The 18,267-nt window shown below is 40.0% G+C and overlaps 1 protein-coding gene across 1 annotated transcript in view; it reads left to right on the top strand.

Annotated features, from left to right (window-relative positions):
- LOC149794946 (phospholipid phosphatase 5-like) overlaps positions 1–5,348 on the top strand; it is a 46,467-nt gene extending 41,119 nt beyond the window's left edge. Inside the window, exons 6-7 of the mRNA XM_089963736.1 lie at positions 2,340–2,510; positions 2,856–5,348. Of these exons, the coding sequence (XP_089819862.1) occupies positions 2,340–2,510; positions 2,856–3,058 (374 nt within the window). The 3' untranslated portion in view covers positions 3,059–5,348. The remainder of the gene's footprint in view (positions 1–2,339; positions 2,511–2,855) is intronic.
- The last annotated feature ends 12,919 nt before the right edge of the window (positions 5,349–18,267 follow it).

Below are 18,267 nucleotides of genomic sequence, written 5' to 3'. Positions count from 1 at the left end.
CAATGGTCAGAGCAGGCTGTTTCAGCCTGTCAAATTCAGAAAGCAAGACATAACACCACAAGCGCTTTAAAGTCGGCATACACTAGCCTCACGTAGGAACAGATACTCTTAATGAAAATCTTGGCTCATGAAATATGTGCAGCTGCCATTGGCCTGACATTTGAATGTAATGCCTCCATGAAAGAACTAAACCTCATCAGGCCAGTGGTAGATGCACGAACAGTAACCACTCCCCTCTCATGACAGCATGACCTTGGAACCAGGTGGTATTGGCCACTTTCGCTGGATTAACCTGGAACAAAATTGAAAGGTGAGACCATTGAAGTGCAGAATTCCCTAGCAGTCTCTTCACATGAATATTACAAAGGTCTGTACTTTCCTTAGTTCATATGCCTTCATAATTTCCCAGTGAAAATCCTTCCATAAATTTGTCTTTATCTCACTAATTAGAAGGCATGCAGTGTAGATGTGTCCCGGTTTTGGCAGTAATGGGTTTTTTAATTGCATGTACTGCTGGAAAAAAAAGTTAAGAAAGAATAAAAGACTATTCTTTACTGTTGAAATTGGAATACATCCAATTTCCTGAAGCCTATCCTGTGACTACCCATATACTGGAGTTGTATTAATTCTTATATGCTCATTTTTTTCTCTGCTAACTTTACATTATCAGAATCCTTCAGTATTTTATGACATTGCACACCTTCATATTGCACTCACATGCAGGACATGTGTGCCCAATAGTGTATTAGGAACTACTTTGTAAACAAATCATGTACACTCATGTTGCAGATGCTTTATGTTTTGGTTGATTAAATTTGTTTCTGAATGAACTAAAGCAGATGTTTTGTGGATTGCCACATACAAGCTGCTTTGCAACATTCCGCATTAATTTTTTTGGTACAATGTTTTGGATTTTGGCGATAGATGCCAGATTTCATAAAGTTGGTGGATACCTACAAAAAACATGTAAGTTACAAGGCATAAACTGTCTCCTTTAGCTGGTAATAGGAATGGCACAAAATATACTTAGTTTTACATCCTGAATTTCCTCAAAATGTACTTTCTTAGTTCTGCAAATCCAAATTACATGAGCCATGTCATGGGTTCTCAAGCTTGATTACGCATTTTGAAATTGTACTGTAATTTTGACTATATTCCAAGTGCAATTACATCCTCCTTACTGCACTCAAAATGAAATAAACATTATATTCCATAGTGTCTTTTTGATAACTGAAATTGAATGACTTCATATTTTTTCCACATTATGATTTCAAACATTCAATGGCAGAACAGAAACACACTTGCAGATGTCAACATGCTGCTCCATCGCCGCTGAAATCCAGTGTACTTCATGTAGGATTTGCACATAAATCCAGTCCATAATCACGAAATTTTGTAAAAACAACAAAAATACCAAAATCTATTTATTACAGATCAAAAGGAAAAGTTGTTGCAATGCACATTCATTCACAATATAAGTTCAAATTTATCAGGGCGGAGTAAAATGCACATTAACAATGTTGTGTAATGAAGAATCTGCAGTTGTGTATTTAGTTTGGAATAAGGTATACATTCAGTTACTTTGTTTCTTGTAGTGTATTTTGTTTATATAATGAAGCCTTAGGTAGATTAGAAAATGAGCATATAATAAAAAGGTTCCTGCATTTGTATGAGAAAATATGAACTCATTTTGTCGGATGGATATACTACACTCCCAAGGTCGTGCACTATTTCCATCCGAAAAACTCTCTCATATTTTCCCATACAAAGGCAGTAAACTATAAATACTGTGATTATCAAATTGTAATTCTAATAATGACGGTGATTCATGAAAATTTATTTAATGATAAAAAGGCTGTCACACTCTTGGATTGGATCAGTATATTTTATCTTACTGCTGTATTCAGAACAGTATACCATTGATTGTCCAGCTTGAATTCTTAACTTTTTAGTACCAATCTTTGTGCAAAAGAAAATGATCAGCTAGATGCATTAGGCATCAAATTATTTGAAATATTAGCTTTACAAAGTGGCTCCTGATTCATAAATCAGTTGTCATGCATTGCTAATATTATCTTTTCTCAATGCAAAATGTAACTACTTTGTCATAACTTATGAGCAGAAAGACTACAGTGAGGTTCATTACATTTAAGTTCTTCGTGATTTACAACAATTTATATTGTTTTCCACAAGTATACAAGAATTATGACAATAATTATAATGAACAATAAGCAGTTAATATAATTATTTTTCCAAGAATTCTATACACGCGTTAAATATCCTTAAAATATTTTAGTCTAGGTATAACACTGATTTTATTACATGTATTTGGATTGCAGTTTCCTTTTCCTGTATGGTCTTTGTGTCACTCTACTTGGCTGGAAAGTTACACTGTTTTGGCAAGGCAGGGAGGGGAAATGGCTTAAAATTATGTTGTATTTTCTTACCCATTATATGGGCCACCATGATAGCAGTGTCAAGAACAGCTGACTACCATCATCACTGGCAAGGTATGGTATATTGCACAAACTGAAGCAACAGCAAATTCAAAACATATATTTCCTTTGTAACTTTATGATTACTCTTCAGCTTTACTCCTTCATGGACAATTTGGTGGACTTAAAAGTCTACTGTGAATGACACCATTATTTAAAATTACTTCATCTTAGATGACATCATGAGAAGATATAAACATTTTCATTGTTTAGTTTTATCATAATATCTTGATATAAATGTTAGTATTTCATTGTAAACATGGTAAAATTACATTAATATTGCTACAAACATTTATGAGTACTAGTTTTAAAACAGCTCAAAAAAGCAAAAATAATAATTTTTTTTTTTTTTTTACCTAGATGTGACTGTGGGAAGCATTATTGGAGCTGTGATAGCCTTTGTCTGTTACAGACAGTACTACCCTCCTTTACAGAGACATGACTCAAATCTACCTTACAAAGCCATTGACTACTACAGTTTACCTGTTTTACAGGAGAATGCTTCTTTATCACCTCAGTTTTCAGTATCTACTGGAAAGGAGGAGCTCACTAAGTTCAGATAGTAATAGCTGATAGTTTGCACATTTAGAATTTATGCAGTCTTAAAGTGTGAGATTTTTCATTTTTTATTTACCAAGATTTATTTTTGTGTCCAAGAAATTTTTAATCTACATATTTTGTATAGATCTATATATATGTTCTTTTCCTATTCCTGATGTGAAAAGTCACTGTAGATTGGATATTTGTTTTAACGCTTAAGATGTGCCTAAAAGTTAATAAAATTTAGTTGTTTGTCTGATGACTAGTTTAAATTAGTTTCTTTCTGTATAATGTTTTATATAAAGTGTGTTAGAAGTCCTTGGACTCCCATTTAAATTGAGAGGTTTTTCCCTACCATCTGTAGAGTATGTAATTTTAGCTTCCAATATAGTTTTCCATCTTTCCAGTTATTGCTGCTATTGGCAAGGTTTGGATCAGAATGGACGATTTCTATTATCTAATACAATTTATATGGCAGTCAGGTTTGGTTAAAAGTGTTTAGACACTGAGGTCTCCTTCTTATTACAGATATCCCTAATGTGTTCTTTTATTCTTGCTTGGAATTCCCTTTTAGTCACACCTACATATTTGCCAGAGATGGCAGTTAGTAATTAAATAACATTTCACATAGTTCAGTGACCTCTTAACTTTTAAGTATATTTGAGGCTTATGCATATGCTTTTAAATATTTTACATTTATCAATTTTCTTGCAGAATGTGTGATTAATGGTCTCAGAATCTTGTTCATTGTTTGCAGATGTTTTGACTCAAACCTGGATCTTTACTTGAAAACTTGGCTGATATTAATTGATTGCTTCATTAGAATAAATTCTCTATGCAAAGATTGGTTCCTTTTTAAATGTTTTTGTTTACTTTATTAAAGCTTCTGTTAAAGTTTGAGTCAGGTAGCCACTTCTTTCAATGAATTACTCAAAGCCTGATTATTTAGTACAGATATGTTTAATTTGTAATAGTTGACTGTACAGAACTTTGATGATGGAGTCCAGAGAACATAAGATTCTGGGACTACCCAGCCCATAGCAGTTATCCCATTAACATTCTCTTTCCATAACAAACTTGGCCAACCCAAATTGGTCCATAATGTACTCAGTCTGTTTCATACTTGGCTCATTACATACTCAGTCTATTGGTCCACGAGTTATGTAATAGTAATGTGGATGTAATTTTCTATTTTTCAGTGGTCATTTCATTTTTTTAATCTTCATATCATCAATTTTAATGTCTTACTGGCTTAATTAAGTCATAATAATAACAGGAACAGAAGTTTTGACAAGAATAATGTGACAGTTGTAATGCTCAAGAAAATATATGGTTTTATTTATATTTGGTATACAACATATATGACTTTAAATCAACTTTTATTCACAAGATATTGATTGCTTGTACAAATTGCAAACATTATTTTTGCATGGATCAGCTCTATCATAATCTGAAAAATTCCATATAGAGGATCAATGAGCAGTCTGGTTAATGATAATATATTTAACATACATCATGCTTTCTTGAATTCCTCTGCAATTGCTACAAAAGAAATAACAGTGCTATCTTTAATTATTCAATGGTAGTCTGTTTGAGAAATCTCTAAAATATAATAAAAATGAATTGTATAAACACCACTAAGGAGGCCGTAGTACAGCAAGATAGAAAAACCAGTAAAGGACTCAAAAGCATTATGTTGAAATCATGAGAAGGTGTTAAATTCTCCTTCTTAACTTTATACAATTTACTGAAAAACTAGAATAATTTTTAGAAAATATTTTTAACATTTCTATGATACTACTTTGCCATTTTCACTCACTTTCACACCTTTGTTACGCCCCCTGCACAGGTTCTGAGTGTGTTCCCAAACATTGCTATAACTATATTAATACACGAGTATGTCTGGTGCTTGATCTAGAAAACTCATTTAGTATTGCTGTATAATTTCCACTCTGTCAGGATAGATACAATTAAGTTTCTACATTATCTTGACTTGGCATCTAATTTATAGTTGTATACTTGATGCTTTACTAATTGTACCTGTATATAATAACCTTTCATGCAGGTAACATTTGTCTCATAATGGATACTGTAGCATCTACATCATAAGAATCAATAATGATGCTTCAGTCCTTTTTTATGTGCAGGTTTAGCGTGTAATATAAGAAACACGTTTATGTTACTGTATAGCTTCCACCATAGTTGGATAAATACAGGTTTACTCATTAGTGTCCAGCTCCTACATGCAATTACTACTGTATTAGCAATGCTTCAATGATGTTACCTGTATAGGCAATAAATTTTTTTATCCTTCCTACTAGTAAGTTGTTACTTGAATTGATTCCACTTTATACATGTAGTTACTATACATGACACTTCAGTGATTTTGCCTGTATAGGCAGTCAGACTTGACCTTCCTGCAGGTTACTTGATAATAAAATTGATTATCTAAGATCTGCTTTGTAAATATTAATAGTAATGCTCTAATCCTTTACCTGTACAGGCCACATGCACCCCATTACAGGTATTTATCATGTGGGTAACTCTGCATGGACCCAAAGGAAGTCTCTGCTTAGCAACACCTTAGAAGTAAAGTGATTTTATTACTAATGTGCTGCAAACTTATTGTGTGCACTACCATGGTAAGACAAATATATCTGCATTAGAATAGTGAGACAAACTTATTGTGTGCACTAGCATGGTAAGACAAACATACCTGCATTAGAATAGTGAGACACACATTGTGTGCACTAGCATGGTAAGACGAACATATCTGCATTAGAATAGTGAGACAAACATATTGTGTACACTAGCATGGTAAGACAAACATATCTGTATTAGAATAGTGAGATGAACATATTACCTGCATCAGCATGATTAAGAAGACAAAGGTTTCACTTCTCAGAAGACAAAGTACTTTCAAAAAGGGTGCATCTTGCCCTTAGGGGAGATGTACATTTAAAATCTTAGCTATTAGACTGGGAGAAAACACATACATGTACTGTAGACTTGTGGCACAATTGCTAGGAATTATGTTGTCAAGGTCAACTGTAAAAATAAAGTGTTTGTCGAAAATGTAAGAGTAACTTTAAATTGGCTATTCTCCCCATTTTTAAGAACTTTATTAATGCCTAAATTACTTATAAATGCATTGTAGGGGTACATTCTCATGTAAAACCATTATTCTTATAGCCTGGGGGGGGGTGTAGAGGGATGCACTGATGACAGTACTAAATGTATTCATCAAAAGAGATTAATAGAGAACCAGTTGTCCCCTTAATTGTTTAGTTTGATCAAATTTGACATATTCAACAATTTAGTTTTCTGTACAAAGTTCATGGTAAACTCGTACTATGCATTGTTTATAATGTTAACAAACTCAGCTTGTAAACAGTGCTCTTTCTGTCCAGTAAGTGGATTGTAATTAGTTTAAGTAGCCAAAAACAAATCCCTTGAAGGGACAGAGGCTATATTAGCCAAGGAGAATTTCAGGAATCCAAGATAAGACCAAGAAGTTTCTTATTAACTGATGAGTGCTGAAACCATGTATGATTATTCTGTAGCAATAACAAGATGTCAAGCAAGTCACTGGCAGTCATTTTGGATGTCAGATGAGCCGCAATTCATGATGCTGGTTTATTAGGATATTCAAGACTACAGGCACGTCAATGCATTTAATATTGAAATTTAATTGGAATACCACTGGAATTCAGTTGCAACTTTTACGTTTGGACTTGTAATAAAACTTCTAGGACTGCTTGGGATTTAATTCACAATACTGTTAGTTCTTTTTAAATTTTCACTTTGTATTCTAGGGAATTAAATTATTAGTTGAATTTTTTTAAAAACATGTTGGTTTGTACTCTTTTCTAATAGTTTAAGACCATAAAGTCATAACAGTAACAGGATTTTTAAGATTGGCTACGAAATAGGCACCTTTTTATTTAGGACCAACCAAACATCATAAGAAATCATTTTTGTGAAAGCCTTGTGTTGACATTACCACTACTCAGGATTTTTAATGTGGCCAGTGTGGACATCAGATTTTCATTTTAGGACCAAATAGACATTAAAAGAGTTTTTCAGATCAAAATTCCTTTCAATATGACTTTCCGTTCAAAGTAGTAATGACGTTTTCAAGATCTCCACTGTGGGAGTCATATTGGACATCAGAATATCACTTTTTATTTAGGACCAACTAGACAACATCAGAAGTATTTTAGTCAAAACTCCATGTTGATAATGACCATTCATTCAGAAGAGTAGTGATAAAAAGATTTTCAAGTGGACTCATTGGATGTCTGAGCAGCACGATTTTGATTCAGGACCAACATGGCAGTCCTCCAAGTAGTTTAGGTTGAGTAACAATAACAAACTTGTGCTAATGGACAGATGAAGGAGAATAGGTGAATCAATGCAGTGAACTGCGCTTATTTATAGGGACAGAAAGGATTGAAACGGATTGAGTTCATTCACCAATCCGAACACGCGTTACAGAATTCAGTCAGCCCGCATCCAATCCGAAGAGAGCAGTCTGTGACGTCACGTAGTCAATATAGATTCGCTAGCGCTTGTGTGCAGTCAATCTATGCGATAGTGATTCAACATGACGGAAACTCAGAAAACGATCCAGTGGGGTGCACCAGCAGGGGAGACCGCCCAAGGGAACCCGGACTTACTTTCAGAAGAGGTGAATTGGGATTTTGTGGATTTTCTCTCCTCGCAAGAATTTGTTCCGGAACCTTCGTTACCTTCTTCATTACCGCAAGTGGAGAATTTTAGACAGAGATAGAAAGAAGAATTGGAGAAATTTATACAACGACAAAAGGAAGCGGAACAGGCTTTTCTCCTACAGCAACAGCAACAAGAAGAAGAGGTAAGAAAAAAACAACAGCAAGAAGAAGTAGCAGCAAAGAAACAAGAGGGTGAAAATCAAACGGTCACGGTACTGTTGGACATTTTAGCGGAGTTAAGAAGTCTGAAACAAATGTATCAGACTTCTTTATCACGACCGAAGAGAATACGACCTTCCCGAGCCAAACATGTCAACCCTGTGACTAAGCCTACCGTACCACCCTTAGTGATTTCAACCCAATCATCATCATCATTACGCAGTCCAGAAGTAGGCCTTGGCCGTGGCAAAGGCTTAAGGCAGTTAAAATTGATTGCTTAAACTCACCCCTTCACCATAAAGAAAAAAAGGCCCTTTTCAGGGCCACCCACATTTCTCGAAAAGAAATACAATTTCAATTTGCCAATAACTCAAAAAAAAAAAACTCACCCATGTTACCCTTATAGTACGTGTCTGTGTATGAGTGCATGAGTGTAGCTTCTTATTTTAAAATCAAAACTCAAAGACTCTTACCTTATATCATTCATTTATTCTTTTCTCCATTTTTTACAATCCAATTCACAATTCACAACACAACACTTTAATAAAAAGTTCATTGATTTCTCCTTGTTTAGTCTCTCTGTTTTTTGAATTTCTTCACCGTCACACTCTTTTCCTCTTCTTCCTCCTCGCTTTCTTCCCTTCTTCTTTTTTTCTCCTGTTTCTTTTTCTTCACCTGTCTTCTTTCTTCCTCAGAAGAATTCCTCTCTTCCTCTGAAGAATCCCTCTCTTCTTCTGAAGAATTCCTGTTTTCTTCTGACTCCTCTTGTTTCTTTTTTGGGCAATCTGGAGACCAATGTCCTTTTTCTTGACAATAATAACAGGTATCTTGACTTTTGTCTTTTTTATCCCCTGTTTTTTTTTCTTTTTTGACGGTCTGGACACTCTGAAGACCAATGCCCTTTCTTCTGACAGATATAGCAAGTATCTTGACTTTTATCTCTAAAGGAAGGAGAGTAGTCCGTAGGCTGGTCTGAAGAGAATTTTCTAATGACCCCTCGCAAAGCTCTGACGAAACGTTCCATCTGGTTAGTCTCTTCCATCGTTGTGCTCGGCTTGAGAGTGAAATGAATAGTGAAAGGACAAGACACACACCCTTTTATATACGCTGGTCTGCTATGACTATAAAGTAGTTTATGGTGTTTGAACTTGAGTCATTTGACTTTTTGCTTTCAAGATGAAACGATCCCATTCATTCGAGAAGAAAGAAGAAGAAAGTAAGAGGCAGAAACGTGATCTATCGCCTCGTACCAGGGCTGAAATCTTGGCACAAATTCATGCCAGTGATTTTGAAGAGGACATGAGTGAACCAGAATTTGAAACCTCTAAACCAAGTTCACCACCCTTAGTCAACCCTGAAAAGTACTATTCCATTCGAGAGACTGAAAAGCGCTCCTCTAGAAAATTTAGAACCACGGCTTACAAATACACGGTGAAGTTTAAAGATTTCAAGGCTGAAGTGCCGTTAGAGAAAGCAGAAGTGTTCATCACCGAGGTGTGGGATTCTTTGCTCACTGCACTCAAGCGACAATGTCAACCCAAAGAAGACGATCGCTTGAGACTTTCCATACAACACGACGGTTTGAAATCCCCTGTTTGGATCGAGTTTAGCACCCCTGCAGAATTGACTGCTTCCAAAGTCATGGACAAGATTCAAAACGTACAACAATCTAATGATCAGTTTGACATCACCGATGGTAAAGCCACACTGGACATGACCCACGTCTCTCCTCCTCAAGGGACAGGACGCAAAAAGATGTTATTGGTGGACGACCTTCGCAACACCAAAACGAGTCTCGTCCGAATTAACAACCCTCATGACCAGATGTGTTTAGCCCGTGCCATCGTGGTGGGACGAACCTATGCCAACAAGAACGACACGGTAGAATGGAAAAGAACCTGGGACACTATTCAACGATCCGATCGAGCCAAACAACGAAACGAAGCAGAACTCCTGTTACAACAAGCTGGCCTGCCCAAAGACACACCCTGTGGCATTCCTGAGATGCAAAAATTGCAAGATGCCCTAGCTCCACGATACACCTTGAAAGTGCACCCTCAAGAAGTGCGCGGACCTCTATTGTTTCGAGGGCAAGATTTTAAGGACGGAAAATACATTCACCTTTATCATCACGATGACCATTTCGATACCATTACCAGTATCACTGGATTCCTGAAATACAGTTATTACTGTGAGAAATGTGACCATGGTTATAACAATCGAGAGCAACACAAGCATTGTGGATCGAAATGCACAGGATGTTTGGCCTCTTCACCCTGTCTGAGCGAAGAACCAGTGCCTTGTTCCACTTGTCTGCGCACGTTTGTCAGCCCTACCTGTTACCAACAACATCTGAAAACGCAAGGTTCACAGAAGAAATGCGCTTGTCAACTGCTGAGATTGTGCTCTACGTGTGAACAAGTCATACGTACCAATAATACCAAGGCACACGTATGTTCAGGAAAGAAAAAATGTCACATTTGTCACCACATCGTGGACTTGGAACACCAATGTTACGTGCAAAAATACCAACCCCCACCAGAGAAAGAGGACGGTCACAAGAAGAAAGGCAATTTCATCTTTTTCGATTTCGAATGCATGCAAGAAACCGGCATTCACATTCCTAATTTCTGCGTGGCTCATCGAGCGTGCGAGAAGTGCATTCAAGAACCCATCTTCAGTCATTGCCATCACTGCAGCAAGATACCCGGAGGGCGTGAAAAAATCTTTCGGGGACCAAACACGTTAGCCGATTTTGCCCAATGGGTCTTAGACCCCGTCGACAAGACGTGGAGCCAAGAGGACATCGAACGTTACGGAGATTGTCATCGTCATGCCACGGTGATGGCTCACAATTTCTCCGGATACGATGGACAGTTTCTTTTGAGGTACTATACGGAACAAGGCACCGAGCGTCCTAAAGTGACTTTGAACGGAGCCAAAATCATTTTCATGCAAGTGGGACAAGTACAGTTTAAAGATTCGATGAGCTATTTGGCCATGCCTTTGAGTCGAATGCCTAAAACGTTTGGAATGACAGAAATGGCTAAAGGGTACTTTCCACACTTTTTCAATACGGAAGCCAATCAACACGCCGTTCTACCCCATTTACCTGAGGCTCACTATTACGACCCCGACAACATGCGTACCGAACAACGAGAAGCTTTCTACGCTTGGTACCAGATTCACGCCTCGGACCCTTTCGACTTTCAGGAAGAAATGCTAAAGTATTGTCGTTCCGACGTGGACATTTTACGGCGTTGCTGTGGAAAATTTCGAGAACTGTTCATGGAACACGGAGGGGTCGATCCTTTGAAAGAAGCTTGCACCATTGCCAAAGCGTGTTCCTTAGTGTATCGACAACGATTCATGCCTGAAAACACCGTGGCTGTCATCAGTCCTCAAACGACCCACTTTGTCAAACGTCAATACTCGGTCAAAGCCCTACGTTGGTTACATTACTTGTGCGACAAGGAAGACAAGTGGATTCAGCATGCCCGCAACGGAGGGGGCGAAAAGACCATCGGAACGTATTCGGTCGATGGCTGGGACTTAGAAAACCCCAAGATGGTGTACGAGTTTAACGGTTGCTTATTTCACGGATGTCCCGTCTGTTACCCTGACCGTGGCACTAAAAATCAGTTTTTGCAACGAACCATGGAAGACTTGTACCAGGACACTTGTCAGCGACGCCTAAAGTTAGAACAGGAAGGATACCAAGTGGTGGAAATGTGGGAACACGAGTACGATCACCGTATGAAAACCGATCCCGAGTTTAAACGCCTCGTGGAAAGTTACCAGTTCATGGACCCGCTGAACCCGAGGGATAGTTTGTACGGAGGAAGGACCAATGCCACCTGTTTGCTGTACCAAGCCGACGAAGAGAAAGGAGAAGAAATCAAATACTTGGACGTGTGTTCACTGTATCCTTACGTGTGCAAATATTGTCGCTTTCCCGTAGGGCACCCGCAATTGCTGACGGAACACATCGACCTGGTCAACATTCGACAATACGAAGGCTTGATCAAGTGCAAAGTTTTGCCTCCCACGAACCTATACCATCCCGTCTTACCTCACCATTGTCAAGGCAAACTGATGTTTCCCTTGTGCCGTACTTGTGCCGAAACGTGCAACCAAGACCAACCTTGTCAGCACAGCCAGGAAGAACGGGCCTTGATGGGAACCTGGGTCAGCGTAGAATTGTTCAAAGCTCTGGACATGGGATACCAGCTGTTAGAAGTGTACGAAATTTGCCACTTTCCCAAGACACAACAATACCGCAAGGGTGACCCTACTCAGAAAGGCATTTTCGCCGACTACGTGGATGCCTTTTTGAAACTGAAACAAGAAGCCAGCGGCTATCCTTCCTGGTGTCACACTCCCGAAGACCAAATACAATTCAAAGAGAAATACTACGAACAAGAAGGCATCACTTTAGACCACATCGAGAAAAACGAAGGCAGGCGATCGTTTGCCAAAGTGATGTTGAATTGCTTGTGGGGTAAAATGGCACAACGACCGTGTTTACCCAAGACGGAATATTTGACAGAACCTTCCCGCTACTTCCAGATGATTCACGACAAAACCAAATACATGAAACACGTGGACGTCGTTCGAGAGAATTTGATCTTGGTCAATTACGAAGAAGATCTGGACTTTGTACAAGACGACCCTTTTGGAAATGTCATCATTGCGGCTTACGTGACAGCCCATGCTCGCTTAAAATTGTACGAAGCTTTAGAACTGTTAGGGGAACGCGTCCTGTACTTTGACACGGACAGTTGCATTTACATCCATCACCCGATTCAACATCACCCTAACATCGAAGGAGACCGTTTAGGAGCCTGGACAGACGAACATCCCGACGACAAGATTCTAAGTTTTGTTAGTGGCGGTCCCAAAAATTACGGCTACGAATACCGTGACAAACAAGGAGAAGTGCACACGACGTGCAAAGTGAAAGGACTGACTCTGAATTATCGTACCAGTCGAGTGGTCAACTTTGGGGTATTGAAAGAAGCCTTGCAATCGGGAGAGGATGGAAACTTTAAAGTGACCACCTATCAACCGAACAAGATTGTACGTTTACCCACTCACCACATCGTCAGTCGACCCTTGGAAAAAGTCTATCAAATCGTGTACCAGAAGCGAGTTCGACTTCCCAATCATTTCACCTTACCGTATGGACACGTTGGTATAAAACATTGGTTGTAAGATAGTTACCCCACCAGAAAGATGACTTCGCCACAGCAAGAATCGAGTGAGAAACCCGATGAGAACTCCAAGTTCAAACCCTACCATTTTCCAGTCTTCTTACCTGACTATTGTGATTGTGCCCGTCGATTGGACACGTTTCAGAAATGGCCTACGGATAGGGAAGGATTACCTTCTTCGCATGTTTTAGCTAGAACAGGATTTGTCTACTTGGGACCTGAGTCAGGATTGGGATACGAGGTACAGTGTTTTGCTTGCGGACTGAAGTTACGAATGGATCTATGTATCTATAAAGATTCAGCTATTCTGGAACATACTCGATGGTCTCCGCACTGCCCTTACCTTTCTATGGCCTTTCCACCCATCACACTACGGTACAATGTTGACGGTACCTTAGAGACGGTACCTTCCGAAACAAGACATAAAAAACGTAAAAAAGGAAAGATGTACAAGCTGGAGACTGCATTGCGACTAGTATAAAAAGGGGGCTATGGTCAAGATCGATAGTTCATTGTGACTACCAAGACCGAGCGAACAAGATGAATACTTTGAAAAAGACATCGTTTCAGTTTGGGGATTGTAAAAAAGTTGTATCTTCCTCTAGTGTGACTAATATTGGATGGATAAGACCCAGGCATTGCGACGGAAAATGTCCGGAAGGAAACTGCGATTGTCCATGTGGTTACCATTGTAATTGCGTAACGGAGTTTGCAGACGAGTGCGATTGTGAGCCTTGCGATGGGACCGATGCTGTACGTTGTGACCTGAGCGATGCCGGAAAGCATCATGGGAACTTTGTTCTCACTGCCCCTGTCATGGAAAGTGATGCTGTGCGTGTCAAACCTGAGGGATGCGAAAGCGATGCCGCTCGTCCTCTTAGACATTTTACCGGGTTTAAAGGGGAATGTCAACCTTCACGTTTACCTCCCTACGGATGTCATCCAGCCCTGAGCAAACTCCTGTTCCTGTCACCCAACCCTCATCGAAACGAACCTGTGAAAGACGAATATTCGTTCCCTGTGCGTTTGTCGGAATACTGCGACTTTGAAAATCGTCTTCAATCGTTCAAAGGAAAATGGCCAAAGTATCTGGGAGGACCGACCCCCGAAGAATTAGCCAGAGCCGGATTTTTCTACTTGGGCGAAGGAGATAAAGTCAAGTGCTTCAGTTGCGGTGTGTCACTTCACCACTGGGAACCGCAAGATTCGGCCTACGTAGAACATGCTCGATGGTCACCGAATTGTCATTACTTACCCTTAGTGGGACCGAGACATTGAAGTAACTTCTTACCATAATAATCTGTTCATGGATACTTTACAAGAGAACATTCGTGCTTTGCCTGTGGAGTTGAGAGAACGTATTTATCGAGAACTGGTCAAAATACAAGTGAAACGTAAAGAACAATTGCATCCGTTACGTCACCGGTGTTTGAACCACTGGTACCTGAAGGCTATACAAGGATTGATTCAATTGAAAGTGTTCCATCGGACAGACATTGATCAACGATCCTCTAGTTTTAAAAAGGATTGGTTTGGTATGGACGATTGTAGTTACATCATTGTAAACGTACTGCATCGAATTCCAGAGGAAGAGTTAACGAATTACCAACATCTTGAACACAATGTCAACTTAGTGAAAGAGGAAACTTCTGAACGAATTGTAATGTGTAGATTAGTGACTCAACGATTTAAATTCGACACTGAAGTGAAACCATGTTTGTGCAAAGAGTACATTTCTTGTGTCAGACCAAAGAGGATTTAGTATGACCTATTCATGGATACTTTGCTAGAGAACATTCGTGCTTTGCCTGTGGAGTTGAGAGAACGCATTTACCGAGAGCTGGTGAAAATACAAGTCAAACGTAAAGAACAATTGCATCCGTTACGTCACCAGATCTTTAACCACTGGTACCTGAATGGTATAAGAGAACTGATTCGTCAGAAATTGTTTCAGTGGTCAGACCTTGTTCAACACTTTGAGTTAGTGAATGATCGAAATGTTCATTATTTTGGTTACTTCGAGATTCACCTACAGCAATACATTGAGGAAGACAAGTTAAAGGATTATCAACATATTTTACGTGGAATCTACTTAGAGGAAGAGGAAACTTCTAAACGAACTCTGAAGTTTCGGTTACAGTATGCAAGATTTAGATTCCCTACTGGAGAACGAAGATCTCTGGCTAGAAAGTACGTGTATTGTTTCCGAAACAAAGAGACTATAAAAACAGGCTGCCATGCCACGACTTATGTCACATGTCATCCAACAGATTCCGTGGAAGGAATTCAATGACCATATTCAAACCGTGGATCATTACCATCGATTATTACAAGAACTGTATCCATTCAATTTGGGACGACAAGTGGTGTGTGTCTTAGTGACTTGTTTTTTGGGATTTCGTTTACCAGCCGATTCTTTGTGGACTCTTTACGATCAGTACTTACCACCTCCATGGCCTTAAATGGTCACGAAAAACTCCTTTTGCTCAAAGCCTTGCGTTTTCATCTGGATACTTCTCGACCTCAACAGGAAAAAAAGATTCGTCAACTTTTAGCTACCCAAGACGTGTATGACGATGTGTGTGTAGCTTGTGACTTACATCCCCATTGGACAGATGTCCGTGCCTGGAAAGAATGGGATTTTGAGGCTTGGACCCAAGAAGTGGCCCAGTATGCACGAGAGTTGTTCAAGGAAAAAAGTTACTTTTCAACCCGTGTTAGTGACGGTGCCAGAAGAACCCGTCACCCAAGACAGGACTGTCGTGGACAGACCTGAAAGACCTTTTCGGGAGGACACTTGTGTGACTTTACCCCCTGTTGAACTAGTTAGAACATTACCCAAAACATGTGATTGTTGTACAGACACTTGTGTTTATTCCACGTTCATCGTTATCATGTGCCTCTTATTCTTGTACTTAAGCCTTTGGCTTTTATGTATTTTTGTCTTTCGTATTCATGTTTGATAAAAAACATTCAATAAACGTGTTCTGAAAAAGTATATAAACTCTTGTCTTGTTTGTTTTCGTGTCACAAGTGACATTTCTGACACCATGGCTACCTCTACTGTCTCTGCTCCCTCTTCCTCTACTGTCAAAGTCATCGACGAACACTTAGATCGTGCCAGTTGGGAGGCTTTGTATCTTCGCCATCCCTTTAACATGCTCATTGCTGGACCTAGCGGTTCAGGCAAAACCGAATTCGTCAAACGTTTGATCGAACATAAACATCATTTGATCGATCGACCCCCTCAACGAATCGTGTGGTGTTACAAAGAGTGGCAATCGGCGTACAGCCTCTTGCGAGAAAGTCAAGGCGATTCCATCGTGTTTGTGGAAGGCATTCCTAAAGAAGACGACGGCATCGTCTCTGACTCCCGTCAAACCCATTTGGTCATTTTCGACGACATGTTAGGAGAAGACGAAGAAGAAATTAAACTGTGGTTCACGCGCAAAGGGCATCACCGTAATGCCAGTGTCATTTACATCACCCAAAATTTGTTTCAACAAAGTAAAGCCCATCGCACCATCAGTCTCAATGCGCATTACGTGGTCTTGTTTAAAAGCCCTCGAGATAAATCGCAAGTGCAAGTCTTAGCCAAACAGTTAGGAACGCCTTGGCTGACTCAGGCGTACGACGATGCCACTCAAACGCCACACGCCTATTTACTCGTCGATTTGAAACCTACGACCCCCGAGGATTTGCGATTTCGTACCCACTTGTTTCACCACTGGTGCCAAGACGGAGGGCCTGTCCTGTACACGTCTCCGTCCTCGACTTCATTTCACTCCCCATGAAAAAAAAATCTATAAAAACCTCAGACCCTTTTTCGTCTGTCTCACACAGTGTGAACATGACGTCCCTTCAGTCGCATCTTCCCGTCAAATTGATTCGTGCCTTGTATGGCATCAGTCGAGAAAAAGATCCACAAACACGAGCCCGTGTCTTAGAAGCTAGTCTCAAAGAAGTCTTACGATGGTTCACGGTGACGGCACGTCAATTACTCCAAGGAATCATTCAGATTCCTCATCAAACCCAACGCTTTTTCGATCGAAACAAAGTCGCTTTGGTCCAACTGGCCGATCCCCGCATCGACACTCAAACCAAAAAACAAATCATTTTGAAACCTGGAGGGAGCGGTACTCTAGGAGGGGTCATCATTCGCTCACTCTTAAGATGGGATCCTAATGCCCCCAAAGTTATCCCCAAGACAAAAGTTCAACGAAGCCCCAAGAAGAAAAAGAAAAAGACCAAGTCCCCAAGAAGAATAACTTCTCCAGTGGCAGGACCCTCCTCTTACCAGACACCACCACCATCACCCCGGAAAAAGAAAAGAAGCCCCCAGAAAAAGAAACAGAGAAAAAGTCCCCAGAAAAAGAAAAGTCCACAGAAGAAAACTAGTCGCAAGAGAGGCACTTCGGCCAGGACGCAACCTTACACTCGCAAGCCACGACCTGCCACAGCGTCTCCGGCAGCCTCACGTTTGTCCACTTCTCCGTTGATGTCACCAGGAACTGAAGAGTACTTGGAGACGTTGATTACACCAAGAACTTCTCCGTTGATGACCCCCAAAAGAACTTCCCCAGTGGCAGGACCTTCCAATTTAGCGGCAGTGGCTGCTGCTCACAAAGTACCTTCTCCCAAAATCAAAGTTCAAGAAAGATCGGGCATGTTACAAAGTTTACTGGATTTGTCCAAGCAAGAACTGGCTCGATTTAGTCCGTTACGTACCCCTGCACGACGTGTCATGCCTGTCCTCAAACTGATAAAACGTAAAGACAATCAGTGGCGACGCGTTCCAGTATAAAAAAGGCCTGTGACCGAGTAGGGTATCAGTGTTTTTAGGTGCTTCTAAAGACTCAAAGATGTCACCCTCCAGAAAACCCCAAGGAAAGAAAAGGAAAGGACTACCACCACGTTTAGCCAAACATGGGGACCTGTTATCTGTCCTGTCCAAAGCTTCTCCACCCCTACGAAAAAAACTCATTCAAACGGCCTCCAAAGAGGTCATCGATACCGTGTGCGAATGTTGTTTGAACGTTTTGAAAGGCACGATCCCTTTGTCCAAACACCAGAAACAATGCTTAGGCAAACATCGTCACGTTCTTCGGAAAATGGTTCAAAAGAAAA

This window comes from Sinohyriopsis cumingii, chromosome 7 (genome assembly GCF_028554795.1).
Source record: "Sinohyriopsis cumingii isolate HCF-2022 chromosome 7, ASM2855479v2, whole genome shotgun sequence".
NCBI lineage: Eukaryota > Metazoa > Mollusca > Bivalvia > Unionida > Unionidae > Sinohyriopsis > Sinohyriopsis cumingii.
This window is presented reverse-complemented; position numbering and strand designations above follow the sequence as displayed.